This window comes from Sinohyriopsis cumingii, chromosome 1, assembly GCF_028554795.1.
Source record: "Sinohyriopsis cumingii isolate HCF-2022 chromosome 1, ASM2855479v2, whole genome shotgun sequence".
Taxonomy (NCBI): Eukaryota; Metazoa; Mollusca; class Bivalvia; order Unionida; family Unionidae; genus Sinohyriopsis; species Sinohyriopsis cumingii.
The window spans coordinates 127,831,746-127,857,144 of record NC_142961.1 but is presented as its reverse complement, the minus strand read 5'-3'; the positions used below and the strand labels follow the sequence as shown (position 1 = coordinate 127,857,144).

The 25,399-nt window shown below is 34.6% G+C and overlaps 1 protein-coding gene across 3 annotated transcripts in view; it reads left to right on the top strand.

Annotated features, from left to right (window-relative positions):
- Positions 1-25,399, top strand: part of LOC149807842 (uncharacterized) — an 84,536-nt gene that overhangs the window by 26,662 nt on the left and 32,475 nt on the right. For 2 of the 3 annotated variants that reach the window (XM_089971372.1, XM_089971370.1), the window contains exons 2-6: positions 8,582-8,679; positions 8,880-9,098; positions 21,169-21,390; positions 21,842-22,054; positions 22,395-22,592. In XM_089971372.1, the coding sequence (XP_089827498.1) occupies positions 8,582-8,679; positions 8,880-9,098; positions 21,169-21,390; positions 21,842-22,054; positions 22,395-22,592 (950 nt within the window). Of the gene's footprint in view, positions 1-2,548; positions 2,616-8,581; positions 8,680-8,879; positions 9,099-21,168; positions 21,391-21,841; positions 22,055-22,394; positions 22,593-25,399 lie in introns of those variants that run through there. The other variant, XM_089971371.1, reaches the window with a different exon arrangement.

The following is a 25,399-nucleotide window of genomic DNA, read 5'->3' as shown; positions in this document are numbered from 1 at the left end:
TTAATTGTATTCCTTGGTGGAGCACTCTGGCTAACTTCAGGCCGGAAGTGATGCTATTTCCCGAAGATTTTGTGTTCCCTTAAATCCTTTGTTGCGGCCCCATACCTAAAACAGTGTCATCTGCGAGGCCAGGTCACCCTTGTAGATCGCTTAGCGCGTAAGGGTACCACACAAATACATAGATGAGGCCTGAAGTGACCGAGTAGAAGCAAAGCGTTTTATCCATCTGAGATGATGCAGTGTAAGCCTTGTGACTTCACTTAGCTTTTACCATGCCAGTCATATCCATCTTTAGCAAGTTCGTTGAATATATTGGTGCCAAAAAAGGTTCCCCTTCAGCAAACGTTTGCCACCGGTGAAGGCTTGGCTGGTAGTAACGAACACGCACGTTGTACTATGACAGCAGCCTCGCGTTTCTAGCAGCATCGCCATGGAACTCGCGTTCTGCATGAGTCCGGACGTATATTGGCCACCCAAAATACTTCAGCTCATAAAATACTGTCCAGTTCATCGGCAACAAACTCAACCTATACTTGTAGTGTTCCGAATTAGACCCCCGCCCCTAATCATAAGGCAAAAATAGGTGGTTGGCCAGGAACACCTCATTGGACACAATTACGTTAAACGCGGACATTGGAGAAACACGAGGTGCAAGCAGGAATAGATGTCACACCGCTTTCTTTTATCGTCACCCTAAAGCGATTATTATCAGCTCCCTCATAGCCCACGACAGATCTTTCGGGTGGTAGTAGATGTCTAAAATGCGGTGATAAAGCCAGCATCCCATCGGTTCTAGTTCCATACCAGCATCGTGTGGCTATTCAATTGCACCACTGTTTCGTTCATACTCCGCGCCAGCGACAGAGAACTCAAAAGACGAATGTAAGAAGTCAGAACCGCCAAATGGGATGGCGTTAACTAAGTCTCCTCCATTGACAAGAGCAAATGTGGCTGCCATTGGTCAGAATCTGCTTTATTAGCCAGAATTATGGACAAGCATACACTGAGTCCAGAGAGCAATGGCTTATGTACATACAGCCTTGTCTATGTCCATTAGTTCAAAACGGTCTAAGTCAACCATGGCAAAGTTTAGAAGGCTGGTGACCAGCATAAAGTAACCAATATCCAGCCGAGCAACCACCATGGCTTTGCAAAGTAGGTTACCACCAAGGTCCTTGTCATATGGTAGCCCCAGCATAATATTGACAAAACCAACGACAGCGACAAAACGGGTTGGTGGACAGAGGTTGTAATATTCCTTGTAAAAATGGCGTATTTATTATTCATTACCTGTGGATGCTAGGCTTGACGCACTGATCTTTGCGGTTGGAAATAGCGTTCCGCCTAAACATTTGGTTGGAGCGACAACACTGGAAAGATTTACGGACACAAGGTGTTTCGCCTGGCGCAAATGTATAACACTGTGACAACTCCAAGTGAGCCAGCTGCAAGTGGCATGCAGCATGTGCTCCGGAACGTATAATTATGGGAGGGCTAGCGGCCTTTCTAGTAAGATTAGCAATAGGTGTACATATGGGCCTTCGTTTGAGCTCTTCTAGTTACCTCTTGTAGGCCATGCATGGTTACCGGCTTTTCAAGTACAGCCTTAGGCGCTGCGTTTAGAGTGGATAGCTTAATTAGGATTTGAAGGACGTTTTGCAGGAGTCGTTGCCTCTGGACGACACGCATGTAAGAGGAGCAGGTGGGACACCACGTGACATCAGTCTGATCATTCTCGGCACAAACAGAATCAGTCCGAAAGAATGGGTTTTGTCCATATGAACATCTTACCATATTTCTTTGCAGCCAGAAAGCCGTCAGTCTCATACAACATTTCCAACGAGACCACGTCATTCCCTAAAAGAACGTCATTGAACGTATCCGCGAATTTCGAGTAACGCTGCACAAATCAGGAGGATTATTCTAGGAAATATTTAATCTCCACGTTGTTTCTTTGACTAGCGACTGATCATGGCCAGCCGCGTGAGACCAAAGTCACCGTGATAACCATGGCCTACCTCCGCCATGAAGGCGAAGTCGTCGAGTATAAAACGCTTTTATGGTGATGGTTAGGTCTCCTCGAAAGTATGTACTGACTAGCTCGCAAACATGATACGTTTTCCTCATGCGCATCGGAAAAGTATCATGGTGATGGAGGCTCTTTTACAATGACGCTGGAATCATGGACTCCTCTGGTTTGTACATCGTTGTATGCGCAACAACGAGAACATATTTATAACTAATACGTATTGGATTTGAACTGGCCATTGAGTATTTGTATCTGCTCATCCATTAGCAGGTAAACATATTGCATAGGACGGCATCTTCTTCCGCCTATTCTCCATATGCAACATTATTTCAAACTGTACCGTGAAAGACTTTGTCGTCCATGGTCCTCATATCTCGCATTAGAGCTAACCTTGTCCATATATGAAACAGTCAAAACATCGACACTTACCGTTTAATATAGGCTATGTTGCGCTGTGAGGTATTGTGAAATATCTCACATACATTATTGCAACACAGATCGAGTAGAGACAGTTGGGACGTCGAGGAGAGCAGACGTACTTTTGGTGTGCTCTGGATAAGTGAATACGTTTCACAGCCAGACATTTGTAAGCATTATACACATTTACTTTCTCATTTTATTTTTTTCATTTTTTTCATTATTTTTCCTTTTTCTTTCCCTTGCGGGATATATAAGTGTTAGTTTGATTTTTGATATCCTTATTTCACTTATTTATGATTCGTGACTCAATCTCGTGACGGGATATAGCCAAATTTGTATTGTGTTTATAATACCTACCTGTACATGTTTATGTCTAGAGAATTAATCGCCTTACTCATTAGATAAACCTAATCAAATTTGTCTGAATATAAGTAGTGATTCTGAACCATAGTGAGTGAATTTCAGGAGAAAGGATTAAGATGGAACAAGACCGTGTGACAGCAATCAGCTACAGCTATAACAAAAAGGTACTAAATTAGGTACCTACTTTAAAACCAGGGTAGAGAACAATGCTGTATTAGCATTCCACAACCAGGATGCCAGGTAATATATTTTGCAACGCGACCAAGGTACCAAGACGGGGAAATATTGACCACTCTCAATGTAATGGGGATAGATATTAGTATAACAGAGGGTCTCAAGAATGCGGGATGCAACAAGTGGATGGTGTATCCTAGACAACACGAAAAACACCCCTATTGACAGTAGATTCGATAGAGGTCAAAGGGGAGGTGGCCCAGATAACAGAGGCCCCCCTTTACTAGAGAAATCGAGACAAAACTAACGGACGTTTTATGTCTAGTGCCTCACTCTAGAAGTCGACACGCAAGAGCTTATAAGGAAGGTAGAAATAAAGCTACATGCAACATTGACGACACATAAAATGGCCACTGTTGGGGTTTTGCCCCCATTAAATCAGGAGGTAGGATTTTGATGATGCCTAGAGAGGACGCGAGGAAATTACCCACTTTTTTGCGTGATGGGTTTCAAGCTGAAAAGTTGGTATGGGGGTACGATAATAACAGAAAATGCCAGTCCAATCAGACAGGGCATGCCCTCAAAGATTGTAATTACCAACCAGCAGTATCACTATCACCACCACCACCAACAGCATCATACGCAGGCATAGCTGCGTCAAACAAAATAATCACAAAATAGTTTGACATACATACGCAATTAGGGAATATCATTACACAGATCAGAAATGAAGGGGAAGATGCAATCACTTTGCAATAAAACTCTGAACAAATGATAGCAGAGCAAGCATTGGATGTTGAAATATTTGGCGAAAATACAAAAGCTGTGCAAGTAAGCTCTCAACAAGTGACTGCAGAGCAAGCATAATGCAATGCAAACATGGACAACTCCCAGATAAACCCTGCGCGGGCTAATTTTCTTAGTCCTAACAAAACGGGGAGAATACAGACCCTTGCAAAGAACCCATACAAGATGATAACAGGTATGCCCTCCAACAGGAGGAGGGAGCCCCTCTCCAGGAGGAAGAAGAGGAGGAAGAGGGAGAGAAGGCAGACCTATCAGGCTTGTCTCCCGTAACCTTTTCCACACCACTGCCAAATAACAAAACTCAAAAAGAGGAAAGCCGTATAATGATCCCCTTGGTAACAAGAGGGTACTTTTGATGACACTGAGAATGACAACCGAAAACGGCGCACGACAAAACTGAGGCAAAAATGTTAAAACTTAAACTCCAAAAGAAACAGTTGGAAAACATAAATGAATCGAACAAATAAAGTGAAGACGGAAACACAACCGACGAAAGCGATAACAATGGAGAAGACAGTGAAGATTTTGAGACAAGCACTGAATATGACAGCGCATCGGACGGCACAAAACGAACTGAGAATATGGAAACAGAAACGGAAACGGAAATGTACACTGAATATACGATTGACCGAGCAAACAAAAGCGATGAAAAATCGATAGACACACCAACAGACAATACAAAAGGTGAGACGATGTGCCCACCCACACATCCCCATATAAACTCAAATTAATACAATAAAATAAATACAGATTTCAAAAATGAATATAAAACAGAAAAGGAAAACACACTGGAAAAATGTCTAGGCACAAAGTTTGGAAAAACAAATAAACAAAGAAGCAGTTATTATAGATTTCAAGGTATACGACCATAACCTAATTTATTTGGAATTAAAAAATTAAATGGAGTAGGAGAAGTTGGAATCTGATTAATAAAACATTAGATGAACCATACTTTGTTAGAGAAATAAAGGAGATATTCAAAATTTTATAAATACAGGGAATAAAGATATCATTGAATAGTGGGACATTTTAAAGGAAAACTTTAAGAATAAAGCAATAAAATTTGCGAAAATAAGTACAGCAAACATTAGAGAGAGACTAAGTAAATTAATTAAAGAAGAACAGAATGGAAGATAAATCAGAGCAGGAAATTTTACTGAACTATATAAGAAGGCAGATGGACAATATAAAAGGGAAGAGCTAAGGAACGGTGGGATGTTTGGAGATTTTAAAATTAGACAATAATGAGAAAATAACAGATAAAAATAAAAAAGAGATTATACAAACTTATACAAATCCCAAGCGATAGATAATACTACAATAGATGAATACCTACAAGAAATTGAATGCGAAATGATATCACCAGAACATAAGAACTTATGTGAGGATTTAATCTCGATAAACGAAATTATAAATAAAATTAAAAACCTATATAAAAGGGAATCACCAGGTAGAGATCGACTCACCGCGGAATAACACATGAAGTTCTGCGGCGAGTTGTCGCCCATTTTATAATGGTTGTATAACAAAATTTTATTAAGGAATAATACAATGACAAATAGCACGAGGGAAGGGATAATTACACTGATATACAAAGGGAAGGGAGATATGGAGGATTTAAAGAATTGGAGGCCCATCTCCCTCCTAAATACAGATTACAAGATTTTAAGTAAGATATTAGCAAAACGTATTAGAAAGGGAATGGACAAAATAATTAATATAAACCAATAATGCATGGAAAAAGGGAGGGATATTCAAAATAGCATATTAAGTATTAGGACAATAATAGATTATATCAACGATTCTGGCCCAAAATGTGCTATGGTACATTATCACCAGGAAAAAGCATTCGATATATTGGAACATAACTACATACAGAAAGTTCTAGTGAAATTTGGTTTTGGAAATAATTTCCAAAAATGGACTAAAATCCTGTATAGTAAAATAACCTCAAGAGTACAGGTAAATGGAGTGAGTACAGGACAATTCGACATCAAAAGATCAGTGAGACAGGATGCTCGCTATAAATGCTACTAAAACGGAAATTATGAAATTAGGGAACTGGTCGGGAACCATACCGGTCTATCCACCATATCAAATAAAGGAAAGAGTTAAAGCTTTAGGTGTTTATTTTGGGAAAAATGAAGATAAAGAAAACTGCAACCAAAAATGAAAATAAAAATGAACGAAAATATGAAAATCTGGGCGCTCACGCCATTATGCCTCATGGAACGGGCCCAAGTGGCCAAAACATATATGTATGCAAACATTAATTATATTTTAAAATCAATTGATACAAAAAGTGAAGTATTACACAAAATTGACAGTCAAATTATAAATCATATATGGGATTTTTAAACCCACTACGTAAATAAGGAAACCTTATATAGAGCAATAGAACGAAGGGGGCTAACAATACCTAGCCCCGTACTAATAAAATGTGCGAACACCCTTAACAGCTTCAAAAGATTACAGGCAGAACCAAGAACACCATAGGAAGGGTTATATATATATATATATATATATATATATATATATATATATATATATATATATATATATATATATATATATATATATATATATATATATATTGGTTTGGGTTCTCTATGAGGAATAGGAAAGAAATATACCAAAACAACAAATTAATTAAAAAATGAGAAATCCCCAGAAAATTTAGGAGTATTAAAGAATTTTTACAAAAATATGGAGACTATAAAGAATTGTGGAATGTGAATGAAAAACTTACTTATAAATGGATAAGGAGGGTAGTAACTAGCAAAATTAAACGTAAGGTGGAGCAAGACCATATCTATGTAAACTGGGACAGAGCATGGGGGCACTGAGTGAAACAAAGTTCCCTCAAAATGCAATGCATCTGCTCCAAATGAGACGGCGTATGGTGAGAGTACCGCCAAAATGTCCACTGTGTAAGAACGCCATTTTTAGCAAAATTCACACAATGATTTAATGTGAAAAAGGAAGACACAAAAATTAAAAATTATAACTGAAATAAGCAAAAACGACAATTATAAAAAACAGAACATTTTTTATCTAATTGGCAACTTTGAAAAGAAAACTCTATACCAGATCACTAAGTATATATTAGATACGATGATAGCATGTGGCCAAATCATTGTGATTGGAAGGGACTGAGTACTGTATGTGAAGAGAAGGGTGAGGAGAGAAGGGCCCTGGAATATCATCCACAAAGGGTAGATAACCGCAAGCGGCCCATGGCCCTCATACTCACCCACCCCCGGCCTAGAACCTACAACGATCAGTCAGATCCCAATTCCAATACATACTCTAAATAAACTTATATTAGGATTACTTGACTTAAAAATTAGTAACTTAGAGGGGAGGGACCGGGGACCTACATGGGGAAAGTACGAGACAAGGACGTCATGGGGCTACGTCACAAGGCGCTACACGAAGTGGACAGGCCCATGGAAGAGCTTGGAAGAACACCCCTTATAGAAAACTTAGCATTCACACAGAAATTCAAGGGTTAAGAATATAGGACATAGGGTTATCACCTACTCCACACGTCTTTCTTCCTTCTCATCTCTACCGCTCCCGCCCTGTATAGTTTCTACACCCCCAAACGGGATATTTTAAAATTTGTTTTTTGAAATTTGATTATTTAATTAAATAAGAGACCGCCTGCTCGTGCTGGGAGAAGTACAACAAATAAATAAAGTATAGATCCTGGTTCGCGCACAGCTGGCCTCATTTGTAACTAGTGCGAGAAACGACACAAATGATCACACACATGAAACACTAGGAATTACATCTTTTTTTAAAATTATCACACCTTTTACTCGCCAAAATTCAAAATAGAAAATAAAAATAATTTTTTCAAATCAAACATTATTGGAGATTATATCCAAGAAATATATGACAAGACAACTGGATGTTTAAATTTGATTTCCGCATGCTGTCCCCACACAAAAGCGATATAGCATACATCCATTATAGCATATACACATAGCACACATGGGACACAGGCGACCCCTAGCAGGGGGCAATTACAAAACTAGGGGAGGAATTCCGAGCAAGGTGTTTAAAACCTAGCTCGAATGAACAACCCTATAGACTACACTAGGGAATTTTAAAATACACCAGCAAAAATTCTAAATTTTTGTTTAAAATTATTTTATAAAATAAATAAACAACACATCTATGGAGGATACATATACACATAAAACACCTTTTATTTATTCTAAACTTGGTGGGGGGACAGCTGTCTCGTGCCCCCGCCCCTCCCCCCCCAAAAAAAGGAGTAGAGCCATATTGCAACGTAGAACGGTACGGGTGTATATAAAGTCGACGAGACTGACAATTAATGCATTACAATATCCCATGTATTTGTTTTAATATTAGTCCGCAGATGAACTTACTGATGTGTTTAGATATAATTTGAGAGCCAACGTTTCTTTGGATTATTGACTGGAATTACAAAGTACTAATGTGACTAGAATAAAATAACATTTCGTGATTACTGTGAATTCGTTTAAATGAGTTTTAGACAATGCCATTGTGACATATCAAGACTGTTGGTACTTTAACACATTCACGACCACTGGTTCATCATCACATTCTGAATATAGAATTAATTCGGAACACTCAATTTTTTTGCATAATTTGTGGACATATTTCTAGGATTAGTTTGGATTAATTGATAATAGTGTAAGTTTCTCCGTTATGTTCATTTTATAACTTAAATAATTAAATTACGTGTTAAGTGTTAGTATTATATTTCTCTATTTTATTCATACATTGTAGGTTTTCACCCATGAAGACGCCTGCTTTTAAAAGCTATCTTCTTATTCTGGCAATCTGCTTATCAGCCATCGTCAGATGCCTGTACGAACCATATGGAGGTAAAGTGAATACAGAACATTACAATACTGTAATATGTTTTAGAAATGTTACTGCTTTGCACAGAGTTACATTCGGTAAATTCCTGTATTTGCATTAGCTTAGCACATACAAGTTTTGTTTTGTCCATGTTTTGTGTCCCATTAAAACATAATGTTATCCAATGTACTTTGAGCTGCTAGTATGATCTGTTTTGCTTCAGAAAATGTGGCACTGAATAAACCTGCAAGTCAATCTTCCACCTATGGAGAGGATGGATTTATGTTTAATGCATCACTTGGGGTAGATGGCAAAACGTCAACAGACTTTAATCGTGACAAGACCTGCAGTCATACGGGCACATGGCAGAAATCCGCTTGGTGGACAGTGAATCTCAACGGACTCTTCTTTATCAAGTTCATCAGGATTTACCAGCTGATAAGTAAGATTACTTTTTATTTATATAATATTTATTAGATGTTGAATAATACAGAGTGATTAGAAAACACGTATCAGTGTTCTCCATTACTTTTTTTCAGTATGTATGCATGTATGTATGTATGTATATATGTATGTATGTATGTTGCCACAAAGGGTACAAAGAACAGATAGTTAAATGTTTATTTCACCTTCGTGTAGAACAAAAATGATACAAATATAACAATTGAAGAAATAATAATAGTCTACTAAAATATTTATTTCACTGAACTTTGCTTGAAAGAATTTCAGAATGGATCAAACGCTATCAAAGACATTTAACCAATGAATGTACTTAAATGAATTGCATACCATATTGAAGGATATTGAACTAAATAGATAACGAGAGAGAGAGAGAGAGAGAAACTAGACAGCGATATAGGATAAGCCTTGTCGCAATGCGTTACATACATGTTTACCTACTCATTTTACAGTTAAGTATTCATGTAAAAGAAACTATATTTGTTACATGCTTGGTGTTTTACAATAACATACATACTTAGAAGATTTTCTAAGTGATAGGTATAGAGGACAGATTACGTCAAATTAGCATTCATCTTCGACATCATTACTTACATGAAGTTAGAATTTCCTTTCATGTCGTCCTTTACCTGCAAGGCTACCAGTCCCGATATTTAACAGGCGTGACGAAACCAGTAAGTTGCATAAAACCTTTGTCTGACTGGAATTAGCTATTATTCTACGATACAAAAGAGTGTTTGAGATCTGTTATATGTTTATACATATGTCTGAAGCATTTGTTGAGCACCAGTCAGAATGAAATATGTTTAGTCAATATGTTGAGTTAATAGTTGCTCTGTATCCAAGGAATCAATACGTGATATATAATTCATAACTGCGAAATTTTCAATGACATGAACATAAAAGTACCTGGACTAGCATTAGTTGTATATATTGTTTAAATAGCGTTGAGACGTATAACCCTGTAATCAAATATGCTAGAATAATCAACCCTTTATGGTCTTCTTCGTCAATAAAAAGAGAAAACAACATAGAAAAAGTGTTTAATAAATCCCACGTTATTTTCCATCACAAATGGTGTGTGTGTGAAATAACATAGATCTTTTTTGAAACCAGAACATAAAGGCAAAACGTTGAAATGACTTAAGAGCAAAGTAAAGAAATAAACGTCTAGTAAGATGTTTATGTCATCCACTAAAATTTTGTTTTTTATCGTTGAAACTATGATACGTTGCTCATTTTGACGATATACATTTTATGACTGCATGTCCTGATTAACTTCAATTCCTTGTAATCTGCCATGTAATTGAATGAACAAGATTCATACGTATGTAATTTTGAATTGTTTTTAAGTACAACTTCCTTTAACTATTTTCGTTCCATCTTTATCTGGCTTTAATAAATATAGTTCTGACCTTAACATAAAAAGCTCTCTCGGTCTCTGTTTCTGTCTCTCTGTCTATGTCTTTATCTCTCTATGTGCTGTGTACCGGTTGGTTCGTGCTTACAAAATCCAACAACTATCTTCTTCTTCTACGGAATGTGAAACACGTTGTCTTTTGCATAGACACTAGTGTCAGATAGCTTTGAGTCTTCCTTACATATCGCTATGATAACTTATGTCTCAACGCAGATGCACAAACTATCTAGATTAGTTCTTAGTAGTCAAATAATATGGCTGTTTTGTTTTTCAACTGATTATAATATACTTTCGTTCATTAAGTATTTGGACTGATCTAACGAATTTAGACCAACGCCGACCGGCTAGGCTAATTCATTTTTCTTGCTTTGCTTGTTCTTCTTCAGACGGACACGCACCAGTACATTATCAATATTGTTTCACTTTCAGGAACTCTAAAAATCTATTTTTATTGGAATATGTTTTAAATTTATGTTTATCAAAACGTCCTTATAGTTTGCAAATATGGAACACATCATCAATCAGAAAGCAAGTGTTTTTACGATATTTTCTGTAAAATTTTGACTCAAACTTTTCTTCTGCTACAGATAGGATTTTACCTATGGTTCAAACATTCGGATTATTCGTAATATTTTTGTTCCTTTGTTCTAGCTGCAGGCAAATCATTATATTTCTGCAATATATCACATATCACAATATATATTTCACTGTAAATGATAGTTTTATTACTGTTTGTTTTCGACTCGGGTATTCATTCATACATTCCTTTTGTAAAAGCGAAAGAAAAGTTTTTTTTCCTTGAGAATGAGCCTGAGTAACAAATGTATCGTCAGTGAAATAAATCATGGATATTTGCTAATATACCCAAATCCACTTATACGATTCAATGATTGCTATGATGCATTTTATATATGTTGCACTTTCTCCATTTCATTATTTCATGAATTTGCTTCTAAAATTGTATCGGGGATACATTGCCTTATTATCAACCGATATTAATGCATTGTTTCTAATTGATGACCTTGATCGTTCGTGGTCATCTTCTCTGTGCACTGGGACGTGATGCTGCCGTATTTTTTATTTTAAATCTGTAGGCCCATCCATATTTTTGTTACTTACGTTTGAGTATTTATGTGGTACAATATTAATTCCAATACGGATTCTACTTAATCTTCATGTATATTTAATTTGTGCTTTGCTTTACCTTAAGAACTGACGGTGTGAGTTGGTCCTACCTGATTAATTTTTTTTTTGTAAACAACATATTACATAACTATTTTTTATATATGATTCTAGATTATATATTAAAATTATTATTCTTTGTAGATAAACATTTTTACCACAATTTCCTGGTGTACATCTTATTATGAAGATATCACTGTGAAGTACTTGCATGTTAAATGCTTCTAGTTTCTAATTTCAGTTTTAGATTTATATTTTCTTACAAATATGGCGTGTACTGCTAACCATACCATATACATTTTAGCGTACGCTAATTCTGTTTTGACATTTATATAATACCTGTCATGAGACTGATTGCTTTACGTACACCAGATTATGCTTCACCTTTGTTGCTTATTAGCCATACGATTATTAGTATTTTATGTATTATTTTTGTTTATGTATGTACCTATTTGTTAGCATGTCCTGTGTTAAATCTATCAGAATTACTTTTTCATATGCACTGTGAGTATTTGTATATGCCAACTTTATATAATGTCGTTAGTCCAGGTATTTGGTATACTTCTTATGTTATGTATATTTAATTTGTCTTGTGATTTTCCTTGAGGATTGAGGGCAGAAGCTGGGCATTGGGCAATATATTTTAGTAAACAACATCATACATACATACATACATACATAACACATTTTATCACGATTGTAGATTATATTATTATTATTATTATTATTATTAGTAGTAGTAGTAGTAGTAGTAGTAGTAGTAGTAGTTATAGGAGTAGTAGTAATGCAGGTAAACCTATTTACCTAGATTTGCGTTAAGGTCAACGATTTTCCCTCTGGAAGTCCTGTTGTACCTATTATTAGCCATGTTCATTACTAAAGTTTTAGCAATATACCTGATATTTCTGGCCCTCAATCTGTTTCTGATATTGTGACAGGTTTTGTATTAGGGAGAAGAAATATTCCTATCTTAGCATCTGATTAGTGAGGTCAATCTTGTATTTGTGTTCAATTTATAAATTTGAGAGGATTTAATGATTTAAAATATTTACTGGAATTACAAAGTGCTCAATAATATTTTCTGACTAAATTACTTTTTGGTAATTATTGTGAATTCAGTCGAGGAAGTGTTGGATTATATTAGTGCGATACATCAGGACTCTTAGCACATCGACACTTTTCCATGCTACTGGTACGTCAGAATTTTCAAGATTGGAATTCATACCGAACACTATTGGAATTCATTATGAAGACGATACAGTTGGATTTGTGATAAAACATTTAGGAATATTTAGGATTTATTTTACAGTACTAGAGTTATTTTTATATGTTCACTTTGTATTATAGAAAAATAAATTATTTGTTGAATTTTACAAAACGTACTGGTTTTCGCTACTTATGTTGCTTAGTTTAAAACGATAAAGTCGTAATAGTATCCTTGCGTATCGTTTTTGTGAGTGTCAATTAGGTAACTTGAATGTGTTTTGGTGTATTATTACAATCTATTTGATCTCTATCACAGCTCATACAAAATATATCACAATGTGGTCTTGCAGCTTGAGTGTGATTGTTATGATTCAGAAATTTACCACTGATCTATATAAATGGTTTGGTACGTTGATGGTATTTGCACCAGTTTTAACCAGTTGTTTATTTTTTAATTGTTCCTGTTGATAAACTCAGAAAGAAACCAGATACGATATAATCTAACGCAGACACTTAGCAAAGGTACCTACATTATTTGTTTATTTACAATGCAGACTGAAAATAATTTACTCTTTCACGCCTTTACTCAATCTCTCGCGTATTAAACTAAAGACACTGAATAATCTTAACCTAGACACGCACACACTATTCATCTGCAAGCGAATACGTTGAAATCGTTCCTCAATCCGATTAAAGTATGGTTCAACAAGAAACAATCACCAGATCAGTGATATGAAAATGCACAAAATTATATTAACATATATGACTAATTATGGGTTCATCAAGAAAAGATAATATTTTGAAATTTCGACATTTATGACCCTGGTCGTCCATATGATTATTGTCGCAGCCAAACACGTAGTTGTCAGTTATGAAGTTTTCGGATGGAGACCAAAGCCAGTTTGTAGGTGAAATTCTGGGGAAGGGGAAAATCCCACCGCCTTGCCCCTATGTGCGAGCTACCATGGATATGATCAATATATGGATTTATCGACAAATACGATTAATATATCGATTGATCCACAAACGTGATTAATGGATTAAGATCCGATTGAGATCCGGAACCAGGTGCTTGTAGTGTTTCCCGATTAGCGCTTTCAACCCTTCGCTTTATAACAAGGCCGATATTTGAGTTCCGGACGTAACTATACATATCCTTCATTCAACCAGAAACAAATGCGATGCGCACATTACCTCTGGTTAACTATTGCATGAACTGTGTCAAGAGCAGCCGTGTTCTGTAACGGGTGTACTATATCAGTTGCATGCCAGTTTCTTATTTTCTGCTCACTTGATGGCTTGTTGACTCATCCTTTGAGTTTTGTTTTTAATGCAGCTGATCTCGAGAACAAATATGTTCACGTCAGTTTGCGTGATGTTCAGGCTTACCAATGCGCTATGTGGCAACTCGGTAGAGTAATGTCGTCGGCATGACCAATGGGTTATACACACATTTAAATCACAGGCCATAGACATTCTTTCATTGAAGTAAGTTAATGTCAGACAATGCCCCCTAAAGGAAAGCATAATATATATATATATATATATATATATATATATATATATATATATATATATATATATATATATATATATATATATATATATATATATATAATATATATATATATATATATATATATATATATGTATGTATGTATGTATGTATGTATGCATGTATGTATGTGTGCGTGTGTGTGATTATTTCAACTCTTTTTTGTTGCATATTCTGGCCTTTTTTTACTAGAGTGACATAATTTCAAAGGCCTGTGCTGAAATAATTGTTTCATTTCCTGACAATTAATTATTGCAGCTAACTCATGATTTATGTTTTATTTTGGAGACACCCGTGATGACAAATATAGTCAACGCATTATATTAGCAGATACAGTCAGAAGTAGAACTGGGTACCACGAAATATTTTGTAAGACGGTATACCGTGTATGAATGTAACGTGATGGGGATAGGGGCTTGACACCTTTTTGTTTAATTTCCATCTGTAAATAGCCGGACATTGTTTTGATTTACAAAACAGCTCACCATAGTGTAGCCATTATATTTATGGAATCATATTAATTATCATGAGATAAAATAAAGAAAATATTTTAATATGTAATTACATGCACCCACCCCCAAATAACTATATGTGTATATAAATTGTTGTAGTAGTTGTATTCTGAAAGCTGTAACTAATTTGATTATTAAGGTTACACTACAGCTGATACTGAAATAGAACTCGCGATGACAACACAAAGCTTGCTAATAAAAAAGAGCTGACGCTGAGGCTTACTCATTACAAACTTCTCTTTGATATAATAGGCAGGGAAAGTGAAAATAGGATGCAAACGCCCAGCTAAAATATTAATCGCAGATGGTAGATAAATGTAAAACACACTTATTAAAAATCAGTATTGTTATTGGACTTTGAATTGTCGGAAATAAAGTTGTGTGTAGGTAGGGCTTGGCAAGCAAAGATTTTATTTTGAGTCCCTCTCCTTCGGGGCCCCGAACTACAATTCACAAAATGAATAAGCATGTTACAGTAGCTCCACCAGCCTCGATGCCGCTTCCAACGTGGTTCCTAGTGGGTCTTTCCAACTAAACGACCGAGTTTGCGTGGAAGGTACATCATTGATGACTTCAGAACATTTGAGCCGTATTAGAATATTGAAATATATAAAATGAATAATAAATTATGTTACACATCGCATTCCAGACTAAATTAGAAAATGAAGCATGCTCACGCAAAAGGCTTCCAAGATTTTGCATCATCATCTAGTGACACATTGAATTTGCTGCCATATGCTAAAAACTATAAACATATATATTTCAAAGCAGATATGCCATGTAATTCGTTATCTATAAAACAATTGTATAAAAGTTCAGTCCATATGTGTCAATTGGCTTCCGGCTATGTTTACTTCCCATTCGTCAAATAGTAAGATCTCATATGTCTCAATCCTTTATGATATTTTACACTGTTCTTGTCATAATTTGGAATAATTGTGAATTATGTCAAGGACATTTTATAATAAATCATTGTTATACATCAAGACTGGTAGCATGTCAACACAAGTCTATGCTACTGTTGTATCAGAAATTTCAAGCATGGAATTCATTCTGAACACCACTGGATTATCATTCAGATGACTATAATCTTGGACTAGTGATATAACCTTTAGGTCTGTTTAGGACTTAATTTATTATACTGTAATTTCCTTTTAAATTTTTACTTCGTATTCTAGTGAAATAATTCTTTTTGTTTTACTTAGTTTAACAGCATACAGTCGTAGCAGTTCCATTGCATACTATTCTTGTAAATATTAATTTTGAAAATAGTATATATTTCGAATATATCCACATCTTTCTTCTGAAATGTCTTTTAGAGTGGATGGTATTTTAACATTCTTATAAGCAAGGGAAGGACATTATATTCTTTTGTTTTATTTATATTTACAATTTTCTAAAATGTTTGTGGTTTCTGTCAAATAGCTTTAGTTAAATATTTTAACTAAAAGAAATAGCACAGTAAGAACATGACTATATTAGACAATATATGCAAAATAAATAAGGGATAACTAATAACAGCATATCGACCACAGTAACATAGGTATTATTTATGACGTATAACATTTAAAATCTATTTTTATATCTACTTAGTTGATAATAAATATTTAACATCGCGGTCTAGCAACACGATTGTGATGATTGTTTTTCAGAAATTTTCCACTCATCAGAAATGGTTTGGTTCATTGATGGCCTTCACCCAGCATTAACCGTTTAATTTTTAACTGTACCTTTCCATCAAACCCAGATGGTCCACTTTAACCGGATTATATTAAAGGTTTAAAAAACCTGATATTACCTTGATATATATATATATATATATATATATATATATATATATATATATATATATATATATATATATATATATATATATATACATGGTAGACAAATACTTTGGACTGTCATGCCGACCGGAACATTATGTCCATCATCTTGATATGTCATCGTCTAATCATGCGATGAGAAGCAATCAACGCCAATACATCATTCATGACTAACCGGTTATCTTTACGCCCATTTTTTTGGCCCATTTATTCGTTAGTCATTTTCTTCGTTTCGTCTGTCCATTCTGTCCCTTGAAATCTTAGTGAGTGATTACATATTATGTAAATGAAATACAAACTAACTTTTTAACTTTTTACTTTTAATGATTTTGATTTTTTAATTTCCTTTTAATATCATTATTAACATTTTAACGTTGTAAAAAGCCTACCTTTTGTTTAATCATCCATGCATAACATGAATAAAACAGATCGGATAAGATAAAATCAAGCAGAGACAATTAACAAAAGCACCCGAATGATATGTATTTATAAAATGCTAATTGATGATAATGCATTATTGGAGACCCTTATCGTAGTCCTTCACGGATTAAACAACATAATTATCTAATTAGACATTCACAAAAGTGTAATCGTTCCTCGATGTATCTGATCAAGGCATATCGCATCAAGAAATAATCACCAATGATATTGTTTATCAACGGATATGATTAATGTAGGCTATTTTACTGGAATATATGACTGATTATGGACCAAACGAAAAATGTGTTCAACGTATTGATTTCTCGATAGATCTGATTAAGGTATGGATTTATCAACAAACGTGATCAACGTAACGATTGATCAAGAATGTGATTAATGTTTTGCTTGTCAGCACGTATATTATGCAGTCTGTGGTTGACCGCCATGAGTTCATGCTCCACCATTCGGAGCTATGTGATTGTAGGGCTTCTCACTGGTCGCTGTTCGTTTGTAACAACGCTCATCTTGGAGTACCATACGTATCTATCCAGTTTGTTAATGCAGCCAGGAGAGAATGCTGCATGGCTCCTGATCCCATGTTCACTATTGCCTGAGGTGTAGCGAGCAGCCATGTTACAAAACGAGTATAGTGTCTCAGTTTCGTGAACCTAACTTGTTTTTGCTTACTTGATGCCATGTAGACCTCTCGTTTGCATTTTGTTTTTACTGCAGCTGATCTCGAGGGCAGAAATGGTCGCGTCCTATTTCATGGGGTCCGGACATAGCAGTAAGGTCGGCAGCAACTCAAACATTAGAGCGATGTCGTCCTCAGGAAAATGGTGGTAAAGCAGTGTTATATCACTGTTGAACGCAGTAGTTGATATGAAACAATTGGGAATATACACCATGGTGTCGGTATACAGGGACTTCAGCAGGCTGTTTACCTTGCGATGGAGTCTAATACTCTCGAGTGAAAGTCATACTGCAGCCTCTTCGTCAACTAAGGCTATCCATAGGACGACTGACCTCTACAGCTAAATATACAATAACTGCGAATCGCCATACACCAGGAACTTTTAATTGCAACCACAATGATATATATATATATATATATATATATATATATATATATATATATATATATATATATATATATATACATTACATGTGTTAACATGAACTCACTTCGTTGGATATTCTTCTCACAGGAGTCTGCCTACGACTGATATCATCCTCACTGGACTGTACGAAATTTGATCGCTTCACATCACCAATCGTGAAATAAAATTAAATTGTCTTTTGCGCTATACAATATTTCGCTTGAAACAGCATTATTCTATCTGATAACATCGTGTGATTTGACATGGATCGGACGTTGCAGAAATCCAAAATAAATTCACGAACATTCACTATAGCAAACACTTTCGTGACCAAGAATAGCAAGACAGGAAATCCTTCTGCAATGTCATATACCTCTAGGGCTCATGACACCTTCCGTAAAGTGTCCAATTTCCCGACAACGGTCATACTAATTTAAACTTATATTCGCAGAAAATGACATATTTGCGCATACAATTCAGTGGCACATCCACATGTCCTGTATAATTTAAGCTGCACAGTGTTAGATGAATGCTGCTAAGAGAAAGGAAAATCGGAAAATTCAATATGATATAATAACAGTATTAATAACAAGTTGTTTCAATGCAATTAGTAATAAAACTCATGAGATACAGTATTTTTATCTAGGTCAATGATCTCTGGAAACATCACTGTTCCCAATTATAAAAAAGCATAATCTGAAATTGAAAGTAAAAATCTATATTACATTATCAAGTGCGCTAAGAGTTACACTTATTCCGATAAGCACATACTACATTTGTGAAACTATATGTGGTGTCTGTGATCTATGTACATGTATATTAGATACATAGATAATCGTGTCTTTATCGCAGTCTATTTGTGGAATGCACGTTTATCAGATGTATATGTCTTCCATTTGACCTACGTTCACACTATGTGTAATAGTTTCGTTATTTACAAATGCCCATTAAACTTTCGTTCAGATAACATGTTTACAATCTGAAGCAAAGATGAGACACCATGACCTTTATAAGTATTCGACATGTATTAAGGATGTATGATGAGTGATAAGAGTCAGAATGACATTGACTTATGGAAAATCCAACCGTCCTATACCATAAGCCCATATTTAATATCCCCGGGATGTTATTTTAGTCCATTACATATATTTTCATCACAGCAGAATATAACATAAATAGCAATCTGGCTTCTGATTACATAGATAATTATTGATCTTAACTAAATTTAGGATATCAGTTGTTAATTAGTAAATTAAGCTAAAAAAAAAGATTCACTGTAGACTAGACATCTTATGCAAACTTTACTCACATTAATCAAATGTACAAATATTAGTGACTGTTGGATTAGACTGGGCTAGAATAGAAGAATTGCAGGAAATCGAATTTGCTTAATTAATTGATTAATATCCTCGAAGCACGTGCAGCTTTAGGACAAGACGAGCAATATGGTTGCCTGGGGTACAGTATATTCGAAGCCCTGATCTACAATTTACAAATTAGATAGGCATAATACAGTACCTCCACCGGCGGGACCTGACGAAAACATGGTTCCTCGGGCCACGCACACTAGGCTTACGTTGACAGGACTTCACAGCTAACTACAGAACATTTAGTGCCTATTATTCTATTTAATATTTTTCAGTAATAAAACAGGAATTTTGTTACAATTATTATAATATTGCAAGCATTTTTAGGTATGTAGTAAGAGACAATCATTACAGTTAAATCAGTATCAAATACATCACTATCTAAGACTGCACAACGATACCATACTCGTAGGTAACAAGCTTCGTCGTCGTATCAATAAAGATTCCGTCATGTCGATGCTAACATGTAAACCTTAATTGTACAGTCTTAAATGTTTTGTGTACGGAAGAACGTAAGGCGCCAATAATAGAAAACATTTAAAAGTTATAGAAGACTATATGCGTGTTGTGGATTTATCAGTTTAAAGTTTCATCTGGTCATCAATCTGTGGTCGATTGGTAATAATGACATTCTTTCTCGTTTTTTAATAGAAGAATGTACAGATATATAAGAAATATCGGAGCTATACAACTGGTATGAATGTTTTGTAAAAGTAACAATTTTCATTATATTTTAGGAACATTTTGTTTGCAACAATTAAACTGTTGTTTTTAAAATATGAATTTGTATTCGAATACTAAATAGGAGTTATCGCTTTTGCAGACTACACAAATATCTTCCAGAAAGCCAATGGCATTTACTTTCTTGGTCTGCTCGCTTTAATAGAGACTATGTATGTATCAGTTTATCCAGTCTACAACATTAACGATAGGCTAGCAACATAAACCTTGTCGTGCTTTAAAATGTATTTTTTGTTTCTGACAGAGGAAACAATTTGATACTTCTTAACATCTGGTATTACAATATTATTAGTGTGTATCCTTATGTGTTAACTTGGTCAATAACCAGTGTAAATGAAACACTTTTGTCCCCAGGGTCAGTAAAAGATTGGACCCATGAAACATTAAATATGGAACACTAAAACAACATCCAAAAATGTTTTCAGCACAGTTTGACAACTTATAGAACGAATTTCACTTTATTATATTGGTGGACTTCAAGAATAAGATAAATATTACTAACAATTCCTTATTGCAATATGAATATATTTAAGGTGTATGATTTGCACAAGAAATCATTGTATGGCTAGTATTACTAAAATATTTTCTTTTGAGTATTTTAAAGGAACATGCTAATGATGTTAACACGCATAGGGAAAACTAATTGCATTGTGTGAACATTTAAATAAATCTTCAATGACAGCTTGTTTACATACATTACAATTATGTGATTTACTATTTGCAGAACAAAATATTTACAATAGGTTAGATGGTTCGAATATGTACGTTCAAGTGGAGGACAGAACTTGGCAACATATACAGTTCAATTCAATCTGGCCACCGGAAATGATAGATGTGAATGTCAATCTCGATAAAAGAATCAGTTCAATTAAACTTAATAATACGAAACTGCATACAACCACATATGAGACTTTTATCAGCATTTGCGAGCTACAAGCATACGAAGGTAAGAATAACCAGTGTATACCATTAATATTTTAAACACTGACGAAGTTAGCTCACCTGTTGTTTATAGTTTTTAGTCGACAGTTCAGCAACCAATGTTATCATTAAATTGTTGTACACATAATATATTTGATCGCTTGTCCACATTCCTTTATACACACTTTGCTTTGAGTCATGAAAAGTGTATTTTTGAACTGTATATTGTTGAACTATAATCGTATGTGGTTAAGTATTAATTCGGTCTGTATGAACCTTTTACATGGCAAGGGTTGGGATTTCGAAAGTAATCATTATCATATATATGTTACTTTAATCATATTAAATCTGCCTCGCAGTAAAAGGAGAGTAGTACTATTTGAGACATTTTAGTAAAGGGTTTAATAGAAGTCTTTTATTTTCTCTTAAAGTGGTAAGTCTTAAATTTCACATATAATAACAATTTATATTTGCAGTACTTGCATGTTCTCCATACATCGTACGAAACGGAAGAGTAGACGTTGTTAGACTGGGTGACTCAAAGCAAAATTTTACCTACGGAACACAACTTTATGTTACATGCGAGAAAGGATATCACATATATGAATATAAAACGAGTTTGACTGAAGCTGAGAGCATCATAGAATGCATGGGCACCAAGATATGGTCAAGAAATGTCACATGTTCCGGTAATTAATTAATTGTTGACGCTCACAAAATAGTATCTTGTAACTTTTATATTCATATACAGAGGTATTTGAACAAATGGTAATATTGTTTGTTATGATATGCTTTTCATACTAATTAATATTTAATGTCGTTTGTCAGTACTGTGTCTACCTTGTTCAAAATTTAAATCTTTATTGCAATATATTCGTTTTCGTCACGTTAATTCTAACGATAAAGTAATAACTAGTATATGATATGACAGTATCACCAAGTCATATAATTGGACACTTTAAAACCATCCTCGTCGTTTATACGTGGTGTTTGTATCTTGTTTCTATTTCCTTTTCTTCAACATAATAGCGATAGATTGTGATGATCCTACTGGAATCCCAGACCACAGCGAATTAATTATTACACCAGGAATTGCTGGTAACACAACGTACAATGCAACGCTGACGATACAGTGCAATGAAGGGTACAACTATAGCTTACAATCAGTGGAACCAGTTCGATGTGGTGGTAATGGATCCTGGAGAGGAAGTCTTGGAAATTGTAACGGTGGGCGAAACATTGCAAAACATATATAAAGTTCGTAAGAATGACACTTTCTAGAGATGCAAGCAGGAACATATCGTACTGCGTAAATGTACAGGTCGTGATAGATGTATTTTCCTACGTTTTTAACTAACATTTAAAAAGACAGATTGCTAATTAAAATCGCCTCATACGAAATCAAAATAGGTTGGTAGAATGAAAATGATAACCCTTTTCGTTATATTCATTACATAGGCCCTGTTCTTTGTTCCTGCACTCGCAACACTATTGCTCTAAATTTTTTAATAAACCTGTAGCATTACATTATCATGATTATATTGTAGAAAATAAATTATAATTCTGCGACAAATAGGGAGTTATAACAATTTAGCAGTAGGGTATCGATAATGTAGCTGCTATGATAGTCGTGATGGATTACAAACTGAGAATGTTGTAATTACGTTACTTAGAACTCAATCAATGACGGTGATTTAAAACAACTGAAAGCCTCAAATATATGGGCTGGCCAACAATGATGCAGACTTATTGGTATTCTTGTCAGAGCTCAAAAGTTTCAGTAGCCTGCTGACAATGCTAATGTCAGTAAAGTTGCTTCATTTATATACATAACTATCAGACCAAACAACTAATGAAAATATGAATTTTACATTATGTTTGAATGTTACATGCACAAACATAAACAGGTGCGCGTAAACATGAACGCACATAACGCATATAATAAGTACAGATGTGTCGTGTCTCCATCCTGCAAAAAGTTTCGAAACCTAGTCCAGTATTTTCTTATGAACTAATACAGAAAGATAGTGTAATTCAACCACTGAGAAAAATGTATAGTCATTTAATTTTCTATGTCACTCTTCCTGTCTCAGGAACAACATTAACTATTTCTCTTAGCGGTGTCAGACGTGGCGAAAATATTCGAGACAAAATTAATAGAATGCTTGATATCGCTTTTCTAGATCATGTGCTGAAAAATGGCGTTAAACCCTAGAACAACATCGACAACGATGGAAAATGTATCATAGTACTGGGACATGTGATGCTGATCCCCATTTTCAGTTATTTATTTCTGACTACTGCAGACACAATGTCTGATCTAATTGAAATCAATGATTATGTTGCCGATACATGCGATGTATTTCGAATGTGTTTTCAAAGCTACTACAGTATAAAAAAGATAAATAGTGTTTTTTGCAGACAACGGCAAGTTTAATGTCGTCATTTTTAAATATAAAGGATACTTTTAGCAGGCACCAAAAACGTAACAGGGAGCACTGATCCAATTATGTAGAAATAAGGGGATAGGCACTTGGATTAACTATAACCATGAGTTGCAAATTATGCTACTGGTCCTTTCCAGTCATATGCATTGGGTTATACGGCTTCAAGATTCCTTGATATAAGACTGAGAGCTTTAGTAATGATATAAATAGTAACTCCATACAATGGACATATGAAGGTCATCTTATATATCCAGTAATAGTTTGTCAATTCAAATATCATGACTGATAAATGTAACAATCAATTAAATTGTACCCTGTGATTTAAAGTACACAACAAAACGATTTAAATTATTTCATATTTTATATGATTAAAAAACTATATTGATGCTCGAAATGTCTGTAAAGAATTACATTAGACTGATACACAATTTTCATCTTTTATAGTATACATGAAATTCTATTAATGTAAGAACGTGTATGGTTGTCTCATATACTCAAAACTCGCTGATATCTTACGTTTGGCACATATTTACCCATATAGTTTATCTTCAATGCAGTAATACACTGCGGTGAGTTCACTGGTGTACCTGGAAACAGCAGTCACATCTAAAATTGGGATTAGCTGGAAACACGAGCTACAATGCTACTGTTACAATCAACTGCTTTTTAAAACAATCTGATATGCAAACTGCCTCATTCTTAATTGCCATTGAGTAAAGGTTTTTGCCATTGTTTCTACTTAAAAAATATTTGATAATTCCAAGTTTCTATAGCTCAAGGAAGCAATACGTTTGAGACACTTATTTTGCAATTTATATATTTACCTTTGTATAATTATACACAGAGGTAATTCCATATCCCTAGGAAAATGTATATTTGATGAAATTTATATTTCAAAAATCCCGATCAATGTGTGTATTATTGAATGTTACACACCACCTTATGTGTCAATATTAGATACATTAATATCCAATGAATTAAATATAATATATTATAATGGCAGATACATACTGTGTTAAAACAGAAAGTGCTAAAGAAAAATAAAAAAAAAGAATGGAAAGATAAATAGAAAAAACAATATATATATATATATATATATATATATACCTAACACATTTAAGAGCAACCATACCTTGAGAGGACTTCCGAGCATTATTCCAAGTTTACAAAATAAAGGGATCAAATAAGTTCCAAGCTTTAATATATATATATATATATATATATATATATATATATATATATATATATATATATATATATATATATATATATATATATAAGCATGTGTGTGTGTAAATGAAGTTAAAGCGCGATTCGTTATAACATGATGGCAGCATGGCTCCCATTTTTTAGTTTAAAGAAACCTCATTTTTTAACATTTTAAATGCATGCTCTCGGAAAACCTGATGTTGACTGAACATCCGAAAGTTCCCAGAATGATACATCATCAAGAGATTGGTTTACAACTGACGACATTGACATTTCAATTCATGTTTTCGATGGGGAAATTTTTCAAAAATTTTTTTAACGCGATCCCGCTTTTATCGCGATGTAAGTCATTGGACCTATAGCATCGATTGTTATGTA